This window comes from Diachasma alloeum, unplaced genomic scaffold, assembly GCF_001412515.2.
Source record: "Diachasma alloeum isolate Michigan unplaced genomic scaffold, Dall2.0 Dall_scaffold_00186, whole genome shotgun sequence".
Taxonomy (NCBI): domain Eukaryota; kingdom Metazoa; phylum Arthropoda; class Insecta; order Hymenoptera; family Braconidae; genus Diachasma; species Diachasma alloeum.
In genome coordinates, this window is record NW_021680352.1 from 1,706,829 (window position 1) to 1,727,305 (window position 20,477).

At 36.0% G+C, this 20,477-nt stretch overlaps 1 protein-coding gene across 1 annotated transcript in view; it reads left to right on the forward strand.

Moving 5' to 3' along the window:
- Positions 1 to 1,810: 1,810 nt before the first annotated feature.
- LOC107048208 (homeotic protein spalt-major) overlaps positions 1,811 to 20,477 on the forward strand; it is a 62,804-nt gene continuing 44,137 nt past the window's right edge. The window contains exon 1 of the mRNA XM_015271273.1: positions 1,811 to 1,907. Coding sequence (XP_015126759.1) covers positions 1,811 to 1,907 — 97 coding nt within the window. The remainder of the gene's footprint in view (positions 1,908 to 20,477) is intronic.

Here is a 20,477-nt window from a genome sequence, read left to right on the forward strand (position 1 = left end):
CATCAATTTCTCTTGATAAAATCAATAATTTAATTTATAAAAAGCCCTTTCATACTCTTAATTCGCATTAAAATATCACAATATTTATTGAAAATATGAAAAGATGAAGGAAAACGCAATATTATCCAAAAAAATGTAATACCAAAAGTTTAAATTAAAAACAACAACAATTAAACTTAATTTTTGAAAAAAAAATTGATTTCAAGAAATGAAAAATTGAGTAATAAAGAATTTAGTGAACATAATTTTATTATTAATAATAATAATAATGGATAATTTTTTAAATAATTTTTGTGCATTGCAATTTATAATAGGAATTGAAATAATGCCATTTATTAATGAAAAATTGATGATTATTTGGTCCACAATAGGCAATTTTTAACCCAAAAAATCTGTAAAAATTTAAAAAATATTTTTTAAAAATTGATCATTACAAAAAAAATATTAATCATGATTTTAATTTTTTAATGAAAACAATGTTCCACAGAAATACAAAACTATGGGATATTAGATAAAAAATATAGAACAATATTTAATGCAAAAAAATCGCGAAAAGAGAAAAATAAAAAGAATTATCATTAAAGAAAAAATAATCACGATTTTAATTTGTTAACTGAAAAAATATTTCATACCAATACAAAACAATTGGATATTAGATGATAAATACAGGACAATGTTTAACGCAAAAAAAAGCAGTAAATGAAATTTTTTTTAAAAATAATTTTAAAAAAAATTAATACTGATTTAAATTTGTTAATAAAAAAAAAAATTCCCCACAAATACTAAAAGTAGGGGATACAGTTCTCCCTCTCGCTCGGTATAAAACGAAGACAGAGCGCCAATAAATTGGTGGGAGGTAAGGGAAAAGCGCGCGCAGTGTGTTAGCCCTACCATCGGGACATTTACTCGGATATGAGGATGGAGAGGGGCGTCGCGACGACGGGCCCCCAGAGCTGGTCCGTCCGTCGTCCGGCCGACTCGAGGGGCTAAATCGCCCATCGCAATAGCGCGCATTATAATCATTACGATAATAATTCATAACAATAATCAATAACTAAAAAAATCGTCAACGGTAACAAGTGCGGGATAAATGCATAGCAACTAACAATTTGTGTGGAATAAACGATAAATCGTGCTGTTGATTTTCCGAGTAAAAATCGCCATGTGAAGTGTGCAAAACCAATGTTACCCAGCAATTATTCGCTATCGAAAATTGTGCGCGTGAAACACTAGATTGTGACGACAACTGATCGCGATTAATCCGCAAATCAATCAATCAATCAATCAATCGTAATGAGAGTGAATAATTAATAATAATCAAGTCAGCGGAAGCAACTTAATTCAACTGATTTTTGGGAATATTATTTCGGTGCTTTGACACGTGACAGATGCCCCCCCCCCCCCAGTGCACGTCTAGAGGACTNCCCCCCCCCCTCCAGTGCACGTCTAGAGGACTGATGCGTTAATTTATGGAGTTTACTGAATTGTCAAGTGGATTAATTCATAATTCATCACGCATGGAATTCAGGGACGAGTGGAATTATTGGGGGGTGGTGTTGCACCTTCGTGACAGTGATTTCATTGTGTCAAAACCGTACAAGTGATTTTTTTTTTCTCACATTACTCGCTGGAGACTCGGCTGTGACAATGGGAACAGTTGATCCGTGAAACGGTTTTTGAAAATTGGTGGAATATTTTTTTTTTCTTTTCGGGGGGTGGGAGGGGACGACGTGCCGACGGTAGAATTATTTAACGGGGGGGGCGAGAGGTTGCGAGAATTTTGGGGGACATAGAGACACTGGTTGGAGGGATGTCGAGGAGAAAACAGGCACGACCCAGCCGTGCCAATCTTGAGGAGGAGGGGGGCGTGAGGAATAATCCACTGGAGTGCAGTGAGGAGACACCGCGTAAGTTTTGTTTATTGATATTTTTGGGTGAGTGAGGGGGCGGCGGAGGGTTTAGGGGGTCAGGGGGTGGGTCGGGAGATTGGCGATCCCGGGGGGTGGTGTTGAATTCATTTTCTAGGGGGGCTTCGGGAGATTTTGGGGGGAAATGGGAGATGATGGGATTTTGGTTTCGCGGTTTTGGAGGGGGTTGGGGGGTGACCAGGTGATTTTGGAGAATTTGTATGGCTGTTGGGGGGATAGGTCGCACCGGGGAGGTTCCAAAATTATTGGGAACAATCGAAATTTTGATATTTTTGGTGATATGTTTAAGGATTTTTTTGGGAGAGTGAGGGGGAGGCGAGGGGTTGGGGGGGTCAGGGGGTGGATCGGGAGATTGGCGATCCCGGGGGGTGGTGTTGAACTCATTTTCTAGGGGGGGTTCGGGAGATTTTGGGGGGAAATGGGAGGTGATGGGGAGATGTGGGAGATTTTGGGGGGAAATGGGAGATGATGGGATTTTGGTTTCGCGGTTTTGGAGGGGGTTGGGGGGTGACCAGGTGATTTTGGAGAATTTGTATGGCTGTTGGGGAGGATAGGTCGCACCGGGGAGGTTCCAAAGTTATTGGGAACAATCGAAATTTTGATATTTTTGGTGATATGTTTAAGGATTTTTTTGGGAGAGTGAGGGGGAGGCGAGGGGTTGGGGGGGTCAGGGGGTGGATCGGGAGATTGGCGACCCCGGGGGGTGGTGTTGAACTCATTTTAGAGGGGGGATTCGGGAGATTTTGGGGGGAAATGGGAGATGATGGGATTTTGGTTTCGCGGTTTTGGAGGGGGTTGGGGGGTGACCAGGTGATTTTGGAGAATTTGTATGGCTGTTGGGGGGATAGGTCGCACCGGGGAGGTTCCAAAATTATTGGGAACAATCGAAATTTTGATATTTTTGGTGATATGTTTAAGGATTTTTTTGGGAGAGTGAGGGGGAGGCGAGGGGTTGGGGGGGTCAGGGGGTGGATCGGGAGATTGGCGACCCCGGGGGGTGGTGTTGAACTCATTTTAGAGGGGGGATTCGGGAGATTTTGGGGGGAAATGGGAGATGATGGGGATTTTGGTTTCGCGGTTTTGAAGGGGGTTGGGGGGTGACCAAATAATTTTGAAGAATTTGTATGGCTGACGGGTGGGATAGGTCACACCGAGGGGGTTCTAAAATTATTGGGAAAAATCGATATTTTGAAATTTTGATATTTTTGGTGATATGTTTAGGGATTTTTTTGGGAAGAGTGATGGGATGGTGATGGTTTGAGGGGGCCAGGGGGGTGGGTCGGGAGATTGGCGATCCCAGGAACTAGTGTTGAACCCATTTTTGGGGGACGGAGTGTTCAGGAGATTTTTGGGGAAATAGGAGATGATAGAAAGATTTAGTTTCGCGGTTTTGGAGGGGACGTTAAGGGGATTTGGGAGGATGACCAGGTGATTTCGGGGTAGAATTTTCTTGGCTGACGGCTGGGATGGGTCTCACCAAAAAGTTTCCACAATTAATGAAAAAAAAAACAAAAATTTAGAAATTTTGAAAAATTGTTTTTTGTTTTCTGTCGGAAAGTCAGAGAAATTGTTAAAAATGGTGGATGTGGGAGTGATTGAAATTTCCGGTTTGATTCTTTTTATGAGGAGCGAAGGAATTCAATTTTTGTGATGAAGAATTCCGTCTTTACATACCACAGGCCCTAATGCCTCTGAAAATCATTAATTAATGGTACGAACAGTAGTCAAAGCCCTTCGACTAATATATTTCAGGCAATTTGTCGAAATTCCCGTTTGTCCAATCAGATAAACGACATTTCATCACTGAAAAATTTAAAAATTGGAGATACAAATAATCAAAAAGTTATCGCTTTATTCCACTTAACCCCGGGCGGAGCTCGATAGACTGTATCGAAACACGTATCTTTATCTCCCGGGATTATTGACCATCGGCGGAGGCATTCCCAGCGTCATTGAGTGCGTTATCCGGCGGCAGTAAACTCCCAACAAATTCAATATCAAATTTATTGAACATTTGGGGGGGGAAATACGTTTTATTATTACACACGGGGCACATGATTATTCGCAATTTGTAACAAGAAACACGAGGGTTTTTTTTTATGGCGACATTGAGATCAATTTTGAGGCTTTTTGATCTCGCAAATTGTTGAGTTGAATGGACAATGAATGAAAGTAATGGAGTGGATCAACGTTGATTGTCAATTATTGACATTGTTGGATATCATGGATAAAATGTGTGTTTGGTTGAATGCACTAATGAGAAATTTTGAATACTTGTAGAATTTTGACATCCCAACGAATAACAGTTGAGGTTCGTTGAATCGATAAATTTCAGTTGTGTTACGTTCTGTCGTTTTTTGAAGTAAAGAAAGCTCTGAAATTGTTTGTGAACCCATTTGATTGCAGGGACTGTCCACTTGAATATTCTTAAGGACATCCGAGTGGGAAAGACCCTGCAATAGACTTGTTCCTGACAAAATTATACTTTCGAGCGTTTTTAGTGTGACAAATATCAAATTCTACTCGACTGGGATTGATCAAGATCAGTTGAATGTACCACAACCGAAAATAATCGATTGAATCAACATTAACTGTCAATTGTCGACATTGTTAAATATCACTGACGAATTCAGTCTACAAACGTTTTTCAAGTCACACTTTTCATCCCATTTCAATGCACTCGGGCTCAATTTGTTCGTTGGGACATTTTCTATCAACTTCCCGGAGGATTCATTCGGATAAATACACTAATGATAAATTATGACCATTTGTTTAAAAGCTGATTGGTTTTGTCGTGTGGAAATGCAACTATGAAAATAAAACTACAAAAAACAATTCAATAGAGAATGTTCCAACGAACGAAATGAGCCAAATTGCATTGAAATCGGATGAAAACTGTGACTTGAAAAAACGTTTATAGACAGAATTTTTAGTAGTATTTTGACATCCCAACGAGTGACAGTTGATGTTCATTGAATCGATGAATTTCAGTTGTGTTACATTCTGGCGATTTTTGAAGTAAAGAAAGCTCTGAAATTGTTTGTGAACCCATTTGATTGCAGGGACTGTCCACTCGAATATTCTTAAGGACTTCCGAGTGGGACAGTCCCTGTAATAGACTTGTTCCTGACAAAATTACTAGTTGAGACATTTTCTATCAACTTCCCGGAGGATTCAGTCAGATAAATACACTAATGAAAAATTAAAACCATTTGTCTAAAAGTTCATTGATTTAATCATCCGAAAATGAAACTACAAAAAAATGATTAAATTATACTCAAACGTCCCAACGAACGTCACATTCACCGAATCAACGAATTTCAATAACGTTATCCTTGCGAAAATACTCTCGAGCTCATCTCCTCGCAGGGACTCACTCGGATATCCTCCAACTAATGAATATGACGATAAAAAGATATCCTTTATCCCCGAATAAATACGTTTAGGATTGAATATCATTAATCCGAATTATTGTGAATTGAGTCGTCTCCTCCCCTTCCCCCTCTCCGTCCCACGCCATCGCCACCTCGAGTCTCTCACTCTCTCGCTCTCTCCCTCTCTCGCCCCATCACTCACTCTTTTATTTATTCATTCTAATGGCCATAAAAGAAAACGGAAAAATGAATAAAAAAAGCGGCGGAGTGAATTTCTAATACATATCACGTGAGTTATGACCTCATAATATTCCTTGAGTGACCATCTTGATATCTGATGTCCCCTACCAATATCCGCCGGCTTCCAAATGCCAGAGATATAAATAAAGGTTAAACACACAGATATTTTTTACGTTTATTCGGATTTTTTTTTAATATGCTTTTGTGGGTATATTTCTTTTTTACGGCACGATGACTGTGTGATATTTTTTTATTATTTAATGACAGTGAAGATCTGAGGAATTATCTTTTTTTCCTCGATTCTTGAGGAATTCGAGAATGCGTGGAGATAAATTTCGTGGGATGAAATTTTGAGGTTGAAGAACAATGCGCCGATGTGGTTCAATGAAATGTTCAACTGATATTCAACAATGTCAACAGTTGACAGTTAATGTTCAGTTGTGGTACATTCAGCTGATCTTGATCAATCCTAGTCGAGTAGAATGTGATATTTGTCGCATTAAAAAAGCTCGAAAATGTAATTTTGTCAGGGACAGGTCTATTGCAGGGACTGTCCCAGCCGGACGTCCTTAAGAATATTCAAGTGGGACAGTCCCCGCGATCAAATGGGTTTACAAAAAATTTCAGGGCTTTCTTTACTTCAAAAATCGACAGAACGTAACACAACTGAAATTCGTTGGGATGTCAAAGTACTCCTAAAATCTTTGTCTAAACATCTTTTCAACTCATAGTTTGCCAACTCATTTCGTTCGCTGGAACATTTTCCACTGCAGTTTAATTCCCACAAAACAAAATGAACGAACTTTGAAACAAATTCTCAAAAAGAGGCTCAAGACCGCCTTTCGGGATCGACAATTTCCCCCGCTTTCCAATGAGATCGTTATCGCGACTGAAATTCCCCCATTTCGAAAAATAGAAATTTCTATTTCACCCACCATTCCCTCGCGTTCATCACCATTTCGTCAATGAGAAAGTTTCCACTTGATACCTTGACTCATAAATATATTTATTATTATGTGAAATGAATGATGATTAGCGATATACAACTGAAACATGTGTACAAAATCAATTGGTGGATGGGAAAAATTATGAGTATAGCGGGTTCTGGTGCGCTGTCACGGAATCGAGTCGTGACGTGCAATCGAAAAAAGGCCTGTGGACGGAATTACAACTGTATGGTCACAGTTTAGTGTCATAGGTGCAGCAGTTTATTTATAAAAAAAAAGACGAATTAGAAATGGGATACGAATGGGAGAAGGCGAATGTTAATATAAAAAATGGCATTCCAGAATTAATTTAATTCACTTCATGCACTTTGTGTTTGGTCTTGTTATTCTAATGACGAGAAGAATTTTGTGACATTAAATTTATCGAAGAATAAACGTAGCGATGGTCCATGTTACCGGTTTCTAGGGGTCTCTCTCTGGTGGGGGAAATATCTCACGTTTTTTTTCAGTTATTTTTGGATATTTCTTGACGCGTGGGCGGACGAAGTGCATTCAAACGACAGTTTTTAACGGAAAAATCCACACTGGGATGTTTATGGATTTTGAATTGTCATAAATTTGGGGAAAAACTACGTCATTTTGGGTCAACGATCGGCTCTATTAAAAACTCGGGAGATATTGGGTAAAGTTCGGGGGGTAAAATTAGCATTTTAATGCACACATCGGGATCTCTTTTTTGAAATTCTTATTTCACTATTCTCTTCTTCTATTTTTTCATGTCATAGTACTATCATCAAGTCAAATGTCACCAAAATTTTGCGGATTATTTCGTTCCGTCAAATAATTCTACATTGAGACCCTCTCAAGACTCGAATTCGTTTTCAGTCCGGGTTTAATCGAGGTTCAATCAAGGTTTAATCAGTGTATAGCCGGGATTTAATCAGGGTTTATTCAGGATTTAGCCAGAGTTTAAGCCAGGTTCTGTCAGAAGTTAGTCGGGAGCATGAATCAATATGAATAAGTACTCAACATAATAGACTAGTACCTGAGTTTAATAGAGATAGAGATTTTTATATAAAAAGCTCATGACGGTATTGTGTAACTTGATAAGCAATGATGCTGTTCTCATACTTTTTCAACTTGATTAAGAAGCCATTGAAATATACTTTTCAAGCCCTGATTTAATTGCTATTACTGATGATTCTTCCAGTAATCATGAAAAAACCCATTTTCTCTTTCAAATCGCATAAACAATGTGCTGTAACTCAACAACCAATTGAGCGACCCCCATCACATTCTGATAGAATCAAGAGGTTATCGTTATCAATTTTTTGAGCCACGACTAATTCCATTTTGATGACAATTTTTTGAGTGATCGTTGAAAATCGATTTTTGGAAAATATAAATTTTTTCGAACATGTATGAAAAATTGAATTTTAATTGGCGTCAATGAATGGAAATTGAATTAATCCGTAACCCAAAAAATGGGAAAATTAAATTAGAGTGATTAGAAAGCTTCCCTTAAATCCAAAAACCATTAAATCCTGTTACTCAATTTTTTTTATTTTGAAAAACTTGGCTCTTGAATATTCTGAGAGATGAGATTGTACTTCCAATAACCAGAAATTTCAACAGAAATGATAACAAAAATTATCGCAAAAATAATTTGTCCAGAAATTTTTTTGTATTTATTTTTTTCAATTTCAATGTTGGAAATTCATCTGAAATGCAATAGAAAGATGTTTCAAACAAAGTGTTCTGGAATCGTGAGTCCAGGTCAACGATCGAGACTATAAAAAACTTGATACATTATTCAAAATGAAGGAGTAAATTTAGCTCCGAAAAATTGGATATATTTTGTCTCCATAAATTACACTTTTCCCCCCGTTTCCTTGAGAATAAACGAGCGGACAGTATTTAAAATAGGCTCATTAGGTTCGTCGGAAAATTTCCGATCCAAAGCCCTATAATTAAGTTCCTTTATTTCTGTTAGAAGTGAGAATATCCATAAGATTTCATTTTTGCGTTAAAAAAAGGAATTTTCAATATTTTGAGGAATAGGAGAGGAAAAATAGATGAATTGTACCTCACGGAATCGGAAATTTCCCGGGAAATGTAGTGAAAATATCCAGAGAGCCAATTTGTTCGTGATTTACTCAACAATCCGATTTTTTAATTCCATTATCGAGAATTTATTCAAAATATCGAAATCAGATTTCTTGAAATTCTTACGAAATGCAACTAGAAGACATTCAACAACAGTGAAATTCTCCTAAGACTAAGACATACGATGGAGACCATAAAAATAACTATATATCATTCAAAACGTCCGCATAAATTCAGTTTTGAAATATTCAATAAATTTCGCTTCTATCGTAAATTACACTTTTTCCCCATTTTCTCGAAAGTAAACGGCTGGACATTGCTTAGAATACGCTCGTGACATTTCCATTTCAAAACCTTTCAATTAAGTCCTCCTTTCTTAATTGGATGGAATCCCAGAAATGGAGAACAATTTTTCAAACATTTTTTTCTTCCGAAAACTTGATGTTCAAGAAACAACTAAAATTTCTGGATTTTTATTTTACTCGTTTGTTTATTTTATTTTTTATTTTTATTGTGTAAAACCTTCGAACTCGGTCAAAAGGACATTCACACAAATTTTTTAAGCCATCATTCGATCTCTTCAGAACATTTTTTCAGTTATCGTTGGACAACCGATTTTCGAAAAAATTCGGAAATTAAAAAAACTAATCGATGAATTGAAATTTAATTACTGGCGATTGATAGTGCTCAACAATATCTACATTTGAACGAAAAAGATTCAATTTCATCCATTCATTAGCGAACATGAATGTTTTGAATTCATTGGATGATGGTTTAAAAAAATTATTCGGACGAAGGCGATAGCTGTAATCGTTGTTTTGATTTTTAGAATAATTTTCAAAAATTTTGTATTTCATAAAAATTACAATTCCGGGGATATCTTTGAATATCAAGCTTTAAATTCATTCAATGACAGCTGAAAAGAATAGTTTCGAAGCCACTCAGTCGAAGTTAAAAGATCGTAACGATACCTATATTCGTTGGTTTGATTTTTATGATGATTTTTGTCAATTGAGAATTTTTCGTAAATTGCTCTGAAAGTGAAATTTCCGATGGTTTCTTCAAATAAGATGTTTCAAAGTCATTCCATAATATAGATAGCATCATTCTTCCATTCGATTTATAACAGGATTTCCGAAACTATTCTCACCGGGATTTTTTGGATCGCACCGGGTCGATATGACCCAAAAGATCGAGAACTTAAATTCGAACGATAACAAAGCTTCCATTCGCAAGCAAAATAAATAAAAAAAAAGAAGAAAACTCCCTGCAACCACCAAATGAAACCTCCATTTTTTTCCCACAATTAAACATCATCTGCTCAACTCCCCTCCCCCTCCCCTCCACCGCCCCCCAGAAACAATGCCGAGGAACAATAAAAATCCCACAATGATCGAATACTCCCCCGTAAAAAACCTCTCGAGCGGCCGTCGGTGCGCGGAAACGGGAGCAGGATCATCGACCTCGAAAAAAACAATTTCATGTTTTCCTTTTCCCCCCTCATCCAATAATTAAAATTCTGGTAGGAAATCAGTGAGGCGACGAGAGGATTCGGTCTCATTCTCCACCGTGGGAGTTCACGCAAATAAATAAAATGAAAAAACAACAACCGGCTGATTATTTTAATTGGTAAAAAATAAGCCGGGGGGGAGAGGAGAGGTTTCGTACAATATGGGCTGTCATATAGGCGCATTTTGTATCGGTTAAAGCCCGCCTTTGCGCGCCCATCATGCACCAATGATAATTGGCGACCTTGGCTCTTCCGCGAAGGAATTTGCCCGGCTCGCACAGGTTTTGCTGTACCCCTTCTGCCCCCCGCCCCCCTCATGTGTGTGTGTTGTGCCCCGAAGAAAACGGCACATCTCGCGTCGGCAAAAGCAACCACCGTTGGAGAGTGCCCGCACTCTCATCTGTTTTTTTTTTTTTTTTTTTTTTTTTTTTTTTTTTTTTTTTTTTTTTTTTTTTTTTTTTTTTTTTTTTTTTTTTTTTTTTTTTTTTTTTTTTTTTTTTTTTTTTTTTTTTTTTTTTTTTTTTTTTTTTTTTTTTTTTTTTTTTTTTTTTTTTTTTTTTTTTTTTTTTTTTTTTTTTTTTTTTTTTTTTTTTTTTTTTTTTTTTTTTTTTTTTTTTTTTTTTTTTTTTTTTTTTTTTTTTTTTTTTTTTTTTTTTTTTTTTTTTTTTTTTTTTTTTTTTTTTTTTTTTTTTTTTTTTTTTTTTTTTTTTTTTTTTTTTTTTTTTTTTTTTTTTTTTTTTTTTTTTTTTTTTTTTTTTTTTTTTTTTTTTTTTTTTTTTTTTTTTTTTTTTTTTTTTTTTTTTTTTTTTTTTTTTTTTTTTTTTTTTTTTTTTTTTTTTTTTTTTTTTTTTTTTTTTTTTTTTTTTTTTTTTTTTTTTTTTTTTTTTTTTTTTTTTTTTTTTTTTTTTTTTTTTTTTTTTTTTTTTTTTTTTTTTTTTTTTTTTTTTTTTTTTTTTTTTTTTTTTTTTTTTTTTTTTTTTTTTTTTTTTTTTTTTTTTTTTTTTTTTTTTTTTTTTTTTTTTTTTTTTTTTTTTTTTTTTTTTTTTTTTTTTTTTTTTTTTTTTTTTTTTTTTTTTTTTTTTTTTTTTTTTTTTTTTTTTTTTTTTTTTTTTTTTTTTTTTTTTTTTTTTTTTTTTTTTTTTTTTTTTTTTTTTTTTTTTTTTTTTTTTTTTTTTTTTTTTTTTTTTTTTTTTTTTTTTTTTTTTTTTTTTTTTTTTTTTTTTTTTTTTTTTTTTTTTTTTTTTTTTTTTTTTTTTTTTTTTTTTTCAGAGCGAAAAAAGGCGATGAGGGGTGGACGTGACATAATGACGGAAGGGATGTCAAATATTGGGTTTTTTGCTGGGGTGATGCGCTAGAAAATTACTGGTGAAATTAGTGGTAAAAAGTTTTGGAGGTTTTTGAGGAGTGAGTTGTGGAATTTTCAGGGGGATAAATCCTTGGGGAATTTATTGGGGGGGGGGATGCATAGGAAATTGTGGGTGTTTGGTTGGGGTTAGGGAAAATATGACGGAGTGGGTGGAGAATGTTTAAACGAGTGAAATGAGCCAAACTGCGTTGAAATCGAGTGGAAACTGTGAGTTGAAAAAATATTCAAACATAATTTTAGGAGTATTTTGACATCTTAACTGATGACAGTTAATGTTCATTGAATCGATGGATTGCAGTTGTGTCACATTCTGTCGCTTTTTGAAGTAAAAAAAGCCCTGAAATTTTTTGCAAACCCATTTGATTGCAGGGACTGTCCCACTTGAATATTCTTAAGGACATCCGAGTGGGACAGTCCCTGCAATAGACTTGTCCCTGACAAAATTACATTTGCGAGCTTTTTTAATGTGACAAATATCAAATTCTACTCGACTGGGATTGATCAAGATCAGTTGAACTGTCAATTGTTGAGATTAATTGACACCAACAATTGACCCCAGTAGACGAAAATTATGAATATTCCTACAAAAGTTCATTAATTTCGTCACATGAAGCTCGCAAGAAACAATTTTCCACAATCAAACAGCCGCGAAAAGTCGCAAATTTTTTATCCACCCATTCACAAATGCGCCCGCATGCCCAAAATTCCCTTCCACTTTGCAAAACCGCCAAGCAGCTTGATCCATCCACCATCTCATCAATATCAAAAACCGTGAGGTAGAAGTATCAACGGTGAAATTGCCAACAAATTACTCACACGCGCTGTGTCCTACAAAACTCTCTCTCTGTCTATCTCTCGCATGACAAAACTCGTATATGTAATCCCTCCACGTCATATACGTGAACTCCTCTCGTCTTCGGCCAATTAGCGGTTGACTCTCAAACCTCACCGACTGGCTTTTCGGGGTCTCCGCGCAGTCTGCAAACATCACAAAAACCTCCGCTCAAACTCCTCGTCGGGAATATCTTTCTGTCGGTGCTGTCAGGTGATTGATTTCCACGGAAATAAATACGCGGTTATAAATAAGTTAAAAAAAATTAAATACATTACTTTGCATTAATATAAGAAAAGCCGAAAAATTCCCCTTTTCGCCATTTTAGGAATACAATTGAAGGGACAGTGCACGCAGAAAAATAATTTCGTTGGCCTAGCAAATACTCGATCGCTGGGATCTGATTTGCTAAGATAACTGAAAATTTGTAACTGGTACCTGAGCCTCCGCTACGCGAGCCACTGACCATTTGTCGGGCCAACCCCCATTGAAAGGTTGAAATTGATTTGCTAACCCTGCGAATCTTACGTTAAAACCACCAAAGTCGTTTCGTTGGTGCAATATTCCTGGATTGGTTGATCTCTGATTTGCTGTTACAACCAAACATTTGTTGTTTGAATCTAAATATTTATTCATAAATTCAAGAATGAAGCGTCCTATCTTCTAATAAGTTGAAACGGAAAATTTCGCCGCATGACCTCTCCAAGATGAGTTAGTTTATTATCAAATTATTGTTGAACCCTATTATTGACCCTTCAATAACTATCTCATTTTCATTTACAGGGTCTTATTCTATCCCGTGTTCCGTTAACAATTGTGCTTCGCTCTTGTACTATTTCAAGGAAGATCTAAAATATACTTGAAATAATAATTTCAAGTCAATTAATCGCTAAAGAGATACTCATAAAAGTTGTGCATTTCATTTTGTCAAAACAATTGTCATGTTTTTCCATTGAATTATTATACTAATTATATTAAATATGTTCTTCCATAAAAGAAGTAAAGGAATGATACAATTTTCTCTGAATCTGAAAAAAATTGTTTCACGAAATGGAAGAACATCCTTGATATGATATTTACGACGAGTAAGTATTGCGCGGTAGCCTAGTGGTTAGCGCGTTAGGGTTAGTAATCGTCCTGAGTTCGACCCCCGGTCTCGGCAAATGGACATAATTTGTGTTAATGAAATTGGATTTTTCGGTGATGAATGCACTCTGAGTCGCCTCTACGGGGATAATTGACCATGAAAATGAAGAAAAAAAATTAGCAATCACTTTTTCTCGTATTTTTACTGATAATTAACATGGCAATTAATTTGTTAATCTAACTAAACATGTTCCTCGAATGAGCAAATCAATTGTTAAAGTAGTAAATCGGTAAGATAGTTGCTACTACAACAAATCAGACCCGAGCGGAAGACATCCGCTGCGGTAACGCACACCTTGGCTGTCCGTACATTAACTTACGAAATTTGCTGGGTTAACGTGCGGCGTGCTATCTCAACGGAATTATTTTTCTAATGACTGAAATTGAAAATAGTTTTGTCATATTCCCGGCAGAATTTCCGATCCCAAACCCTACAATTAAATCCCTTTACATCGATCAAAACCAAACATTTCCGTAAAAAACGATTTTCACTTAAAAAAAAGTTTTGGTTCAAAACTCCGGGAGAATAATTGAGCAAAAAAGGTTCACTTGTAGGTTACGGAATCGGAAATTTTCTCGGGTACGCAAGGACAATAGCCCCCTATTTTTGCTGCCTGCAGTTACCTCATAAACCGCGAAATTCAAAAGTCGTTGTTTTGAGGAAAGAGTGAAATGCGGCATTTCAAGCAAAAACAACATTTTAAGATTAAAAAACAAACTCACCGTGCACATTTCATAAAAAGGATTTTCATGTTTTGCGGTGACAAGCGGAAATGTTCGCCACTCAAAGCCACTCAACCCCATAATTACAATTTCCAACTTCATTTTTCTGTCTTCCTTAAGACAACTTTTACCAGTTAAAGAAATTGATTTGTGAATCAGTTTCAGGTAAAAATGTTTTTCCAACTCCATAATTCCGGATTGATATGAATCTACGGAGTGAGTACGAGACACAGAAACAGAAACAAGAACTTGAGTGGCGAACGTTACCGGTATCTCACTCGCGTAGAGAGATATATCCCACTGTCTAGAACCACTGTCTCTTGTCCTTACTCTATTCGCACTCCAGTAGAGGCGGAGAGGCCCGACCCCGGAGAGCAGGTGTCTCGTTTCACGGTCGATAACCCGGCAAAAGTCAAGTGTGTCGTCGGAAGTTACCGATCTAATACTCATGGATGCCAAAACCTTTCTCATTCTTATTTTTGAATTGATGGTGATGGTTGTGTCCAAGTGGGTCAGTACAATTTTCAGGGTTTTTTTTATAGGAAATTAATGGGGGTCGGTTGAATTTCATTAATTGGGAGCTGGTGACAGTTGATGTTCGTTGAATCGATGAATTTCAGGTGTGTTACATTCTGTCAATTTTAGAAGTAAAGAGAGCCCTGAAATTTTTTGTAAACCCATTTGATTGCAGGGACTGTCCCACTTGAATATTCTTAAGGACGTCCGAGTGGGACAGTCACTGCAATAGACTTGTTCCTGACAAAACTACACTTTCGAGCTTTTTTAATGTGACAAATATCAAATTCTACTCGACTGGGATTGATCAAGATCAGTTGAATGTACCACAACTGAAAATAATCGATTGAATCAACATTAACTGGCAATTGTCGACATTGTTAAATATCACTGACGAATTCAGTCTATAAAGTTTTTTCAAGTCACACTTTCCGTCCAATTTCAATGCACTTGGGCTCAATTTGTTCGTTGGGACATTTTTTATCAACTTCCCGGAGGATTCATTCGAATGAATACCCTGATAAAAAATTATGACGATTTGCTCAAAAGTTCATTCGTCCGGTCTTGTAAAAATAGACCTATGAAAGTCAACCTAAACACTCCATCAACTCTCACTCCTCTGACTCTCCCCAAAAAAATCCCCAAAATCAATCACTTATTCCCCGTTCTCTCCCAATCCATCCCACCCCAAAATGATTAATAAGAGAAAACAATACTCTATATATAATCCCAAAGGCATGAAGGACACGCGGACGAGCCCAATTGGCACACCGCCAGATTAAGATATTTTCAATGTCCGGAATGTAACCGTTTTCCACATACCAACAGCCTCATGTGTTATTCTTCAAAAAAAAAAAATTATTTTCAATGAATTCAAATTGAGCGATAAACCTCATTATTCAACTGCGTCATATCTCACACCAGCGGGGGACGTGTAAATGGTGTCATTCGATAGCCGGAGAGACTTCCGGTTAAAAAATCCTCCCAGGTTACCCATTTTGCCCCAACAATGGGTCAAACTCGCCCCCAGAAGCCCCTCTCGATAAAATCGCTTTGAACGGAGGAAAAATCATACACTGAGAATATTTTATGGAGTGGAACAGATTTACTTGAGGTAAATCAACCAACTTGATAGAAAGAAATTTAATATCTCTTACAGAAATTAAATTTTCGTCGTGATCATCAGAAATATCCCTAGAAGAATTCCAACTGTTGGCAGGAAAAAATATAATCTATTGTACGACAATCATTTGATCTGAGAGAACTCCGTAGGTTTGTACCACAGAAAGAATACATTGACGAGGAAAGAATATTTTTTTCCCAAAAAAAATTGTCCCCTCGAAATTATTTAGTTCTGCCAATAACACAGTTATCGGCAAGAAAATAGTAGTTTCCTCTTGAGATTATCATTTGCTCCATGGAAATTATAAGTGTTTATTGGACAAAGATATACACTACTCAATAACATTGACTTGATAAAACCGGAGCCTCATATAATTCTCTGTAGAACGAATGTATTTACCCGAAAGACATATAAATGTCTCACGAGAACAATCACTACTACGAAAATTATCATGTTTTGGTGGAAACTTTCTTTTTGTCCACAAGTAAATTGATTCAACACGACAAAACATCTCTTCAGGGGAACATATAATTTTTCGGCATAACTAATTTTTTTCTCAGTGTGTCATTAGCATCTGAAAATTGCAATCCCCTTGAATACTCCAGAAATCAAATGATTAATCAGTGAAAAAATGAATGAAAAACTAAAAAATTGTTGAATATTTCAAGATTTTCCCCTTGAAATTTCACGAGTGACGGATCATTGGAGATAGAAACATTGATGACGACACTGATGCTAGGTTCCGTCTGTTGACGTGACTCCACACAATTTCATAATTAATGCTAGGGCTAAAAATGTGAATACGAATGCGAATGTAGTTACTGTCGACGAAACATCTCTTCAGTCGAACATCTAATTATTCGGCAGAACTAGTTTCTTCAACTAAAAAAAATGAAGATGAACGCATAAAAAATAAGACAAAGGATAATTCTAATGACTGTACAACGTGAATCCATTGAAATGACAGTAATAAGCCCAGAGGGTTGAATTTAGTTACATCAGAAGCCCCTGGTTATTAAGCAAATACAATCCCCCGTGTCACCTAACTCCCACCACAGTCCGCATAAACACAGTTCAACAGTCACAGTGTCACCCTGATAACCCTTTCGCGCCTGTCAAATAATATGAGACCCTTAAACTCTTCCCTCCCCCCTCCCTTCCTCCGCCCACTCAACTCTCTTTTGATGTGTCGTCGCATGGACGAGCATTTAAACGCACATCGACGCTTCACTCGGCCAATTTAAACGCTACCCTTTGCCTCGTTTTTCCTCTTTAACTCTCTCCCATACGCTTCCTTCACGGGCTATTTTGATGGATATAAGCCTAATCCCATTCTCAGCGACATGTACACACTTTTAGTGTCAAAATTCTCTTCGTGTGTGAATTTAAAGGTTTGAAGCACTTGAGATTGAGATAACGAAGTGAACTTCAATCGCGAATATCGCGGGATCGACGGATTCAATTTTCAAAAATTTGGCGCCATTTTGGAGGTATTTTTATAACCTTTGAAATGAGGTGTGACGCGTGTAAATCGCATCGTTGCGTCAGGAGAAACCGAAAATTCAGTGAAGATCGTCTTGCTCACAACTTTGAAATTGTTAAAGGAAAAAAAATGAAATTCAATCGACGGTATCTCCTGATTGGCTGAGTGAAATTCAAAAAAATTGACGTGATTTTGAAGGTATTTTCATCCGCTTTGAAATGAGACGTGACTCGCACAAATCGCATCGTTGAGTCACGCAAAACCCCAAATTCAGTAAAGACCGTTTTGCCCACAACATTAAAATTGCTGAAGACATTTTTATTCATTTTCCAAATTTGTCTCCCGGAACTTCTTGATATTAACGACGCTAAATACGTTCAACACCGCCTCCCGGAATCGGAAATTTCCCCCCGAATCCAACGCCACCTGTTTCATTCAGATCTACCGGTACCACAGCCAGATAACGACATTTGTTTACACATCTGCCAAATACGAATTCCCGAAAAAAAAATTTGCATTTCTGTTTCGTGTGACATATGTCCATCAAAAAATAATAAAATCCATTGGTAACCCATCGGCCGTGATAAAGCGATGAGTAACAATAATGTAATGTGCTGCGGGGATTTACTCTGCTCTCTTCTGCCCTCGATAATACAATTTTTTTTTTTTTTTTTTTTTTTCATTCGCCTTGTCACTCGGCGAGATCTCGTTCCACTGCGTTATGATTCGATCTCGTATGTGTATTCGGTAATCGTGAGAGAAAAAAGGAAATGAAGTGAGAGGGGCGCGTGGAGGGGGAGGGGAGGGGGGAGCAGGGCGGGTGTCCCGTTTTCCGGGTGACTTGGCTAAACGGGATCGCATTAGCACATAGTTTCTCCCCCATCGACGCTATAGGAGATTAGCATCTCGAATATTTTTTTTTCTCTTCCTTTACCCACGTGAGCACGCCCTGCCTCCCTGCTGGATATTCCGCAAGTTTGTACCTCCCCCCCACCCCACGTTCACTCCACCCCTTGGAAATTCGCGTACGTGAAATGAAAAAATTTTCGAGGAGAAGACGATAAGTAGCGCCAGGTGGCGGATCCTATTTTTTTTCGTCAGTTCAATTTTTGGAGAAATGTACGTTTTTGAGATTTTTATTTTTATTTTATTCGTATAATAAAAAAAAAAAGATAAATAAAATAAAAATATGGAATGGGTGGAATTGAAATTTTGTCAATTTTTGGAGGTTTTTGCCTCATGTATTAATTTTTTTAAATGGTTTTTTGGGGTTTTAATTTATTTGAAAATTATGAAAAAAATGGAAGTTGTTATTTCATCGGATTTGTTATTATGAAAGTATTTATCTGTTTTTGTTAAATTTATTTAAGTCTTTTTCTTTGTAAAATGAGGTTTTTTCCCCGATTGCAGTAAAAGTTTAATTCTTTTTTCAACAAAAATTGAATGAAAATTGAACAAAAATTTCTTCAGCATAACAATATCTATTTTTTCCATTTCAATTTTTATATGAATCTCCATCATTTATTTTTTCATTATCTTATTCTAATTTTTTCTCACTTAAACGTCAATTTTTTACACGTGTTCATATTTATTTAATAATTTTTCAATTTACTTGAAAGTGATAAAAATTGTAAAAAAAATTGAAATTGTCATTTTACCAAATTTTTTATTGTTATAACAAATATTATTGTTATAACATTTTTTTCTCGTGATCTCGATAAAAAAAATTATTTTCGTTCCTTTAAATAATTTTTTTAATAGGAAAATATTTTCTGCCTTTTGTCAATTTTTTTTTATTGTCTTTGATACATGGGGGGGGATAAGGGGGGTTTTGGTTATCAAAATAGGTGGAAAGGAGTAACAATTGTAGCGAGTGTATGTTAACCCGTCCGATCGTACTCCAGCAGCAATAAGTAAACGTAATCTATGACTCGTTTCCGGACACCTTTTCATTCCTTATCTCCAACGTCGAGTGAATACACAATTTTATTAAAGTTGAGGTCCTACATACATAGGTTTTATTCTGAATTTGATAAGAACAATGTTACCGATGATAATTCATTGTAAGAGGGGGCACCAGATAAATCTTAATTTTCATTATTCAAACATTATTCAACGAATCCGAGAACAATTCCGAGAATTAATTCGTTTCGTTTGTTCACTTCAATCGGTTGTTACAACTTCATTTACCCGACCACTATCCAACTATGTCTGTTACACAATTTGTTGCAAAACAATTGAAAGAACTATTTAATGATTTTTTCTTGTAAAACAAAAAACAAAATTTATGTTCAATAACTTGACGCCAGTGAACTTTTACAATACCTAAAGCGGAAAGACAAGACAATTTCACTCGCGGCTGGAAAAAACGACCCGTTTTGGCCCAGTAGTTGAAAAAAATTTACCGAAAAAAAAAACGAGAGTAAAAAAAAATTGTTTGCGATATTTTGTCAATTTTTGAGTGAAAAAAAAATGTTTCATTTTTCAAATCCGTCTCAAATTTCCATTTTCTACTCTCACCCCTGAATCCACACCCCATCCCCCCAGAAACGAAATTATCTTCAGAGATGTTCGAAATTTTGGAAAACAAAATTTTGAAAAAAATCTGAAAAAAATATTTGGAAAATTCTAATTAAATTTCCTATTATTTTCGATCTCTCCTCCCTCTTTCATCTCCATAGGGCCTCTTTTCATTTCTGAATCCTCTACCCCTTCTTCCCAAAACCAAAAAATCGAATCTTCAAAAATTGAAAAAAAAATTTTTAAATTGACTAAAAATTAAATCTTGAAAATATTGAAAAAAAAATCCTCAAAAATTCCCGCTACCTTCCATCCCTTCCTTCCCCTTGTTCTCCCGATATACCCCCCAAGCCCTTCCCACCTCTCCCCCCATAACCAACATAATCCTGACAAACCTTCAGAAAAAAACAATTTATGGAAGCAAAAAAAGTCATCAAAAATCTTGTTTAAAAATCTCTCAAAAATTCACCTCAAATTTTCCCCCATCCTTCCCCCTCCCTCCCCCTTCGAACAACCCAAACTATCCTCTCAAAATCCTGAAAAAACATCCAAAAACTCGTTAAAAATAAAAAAACAAAAAAAGCAAGTGAGAAATGTCAATTGAAGCAATATTAAAAAATCATTAAAAATATTGTCAAAAAACTCCCAGAAATCCCCCCCCCC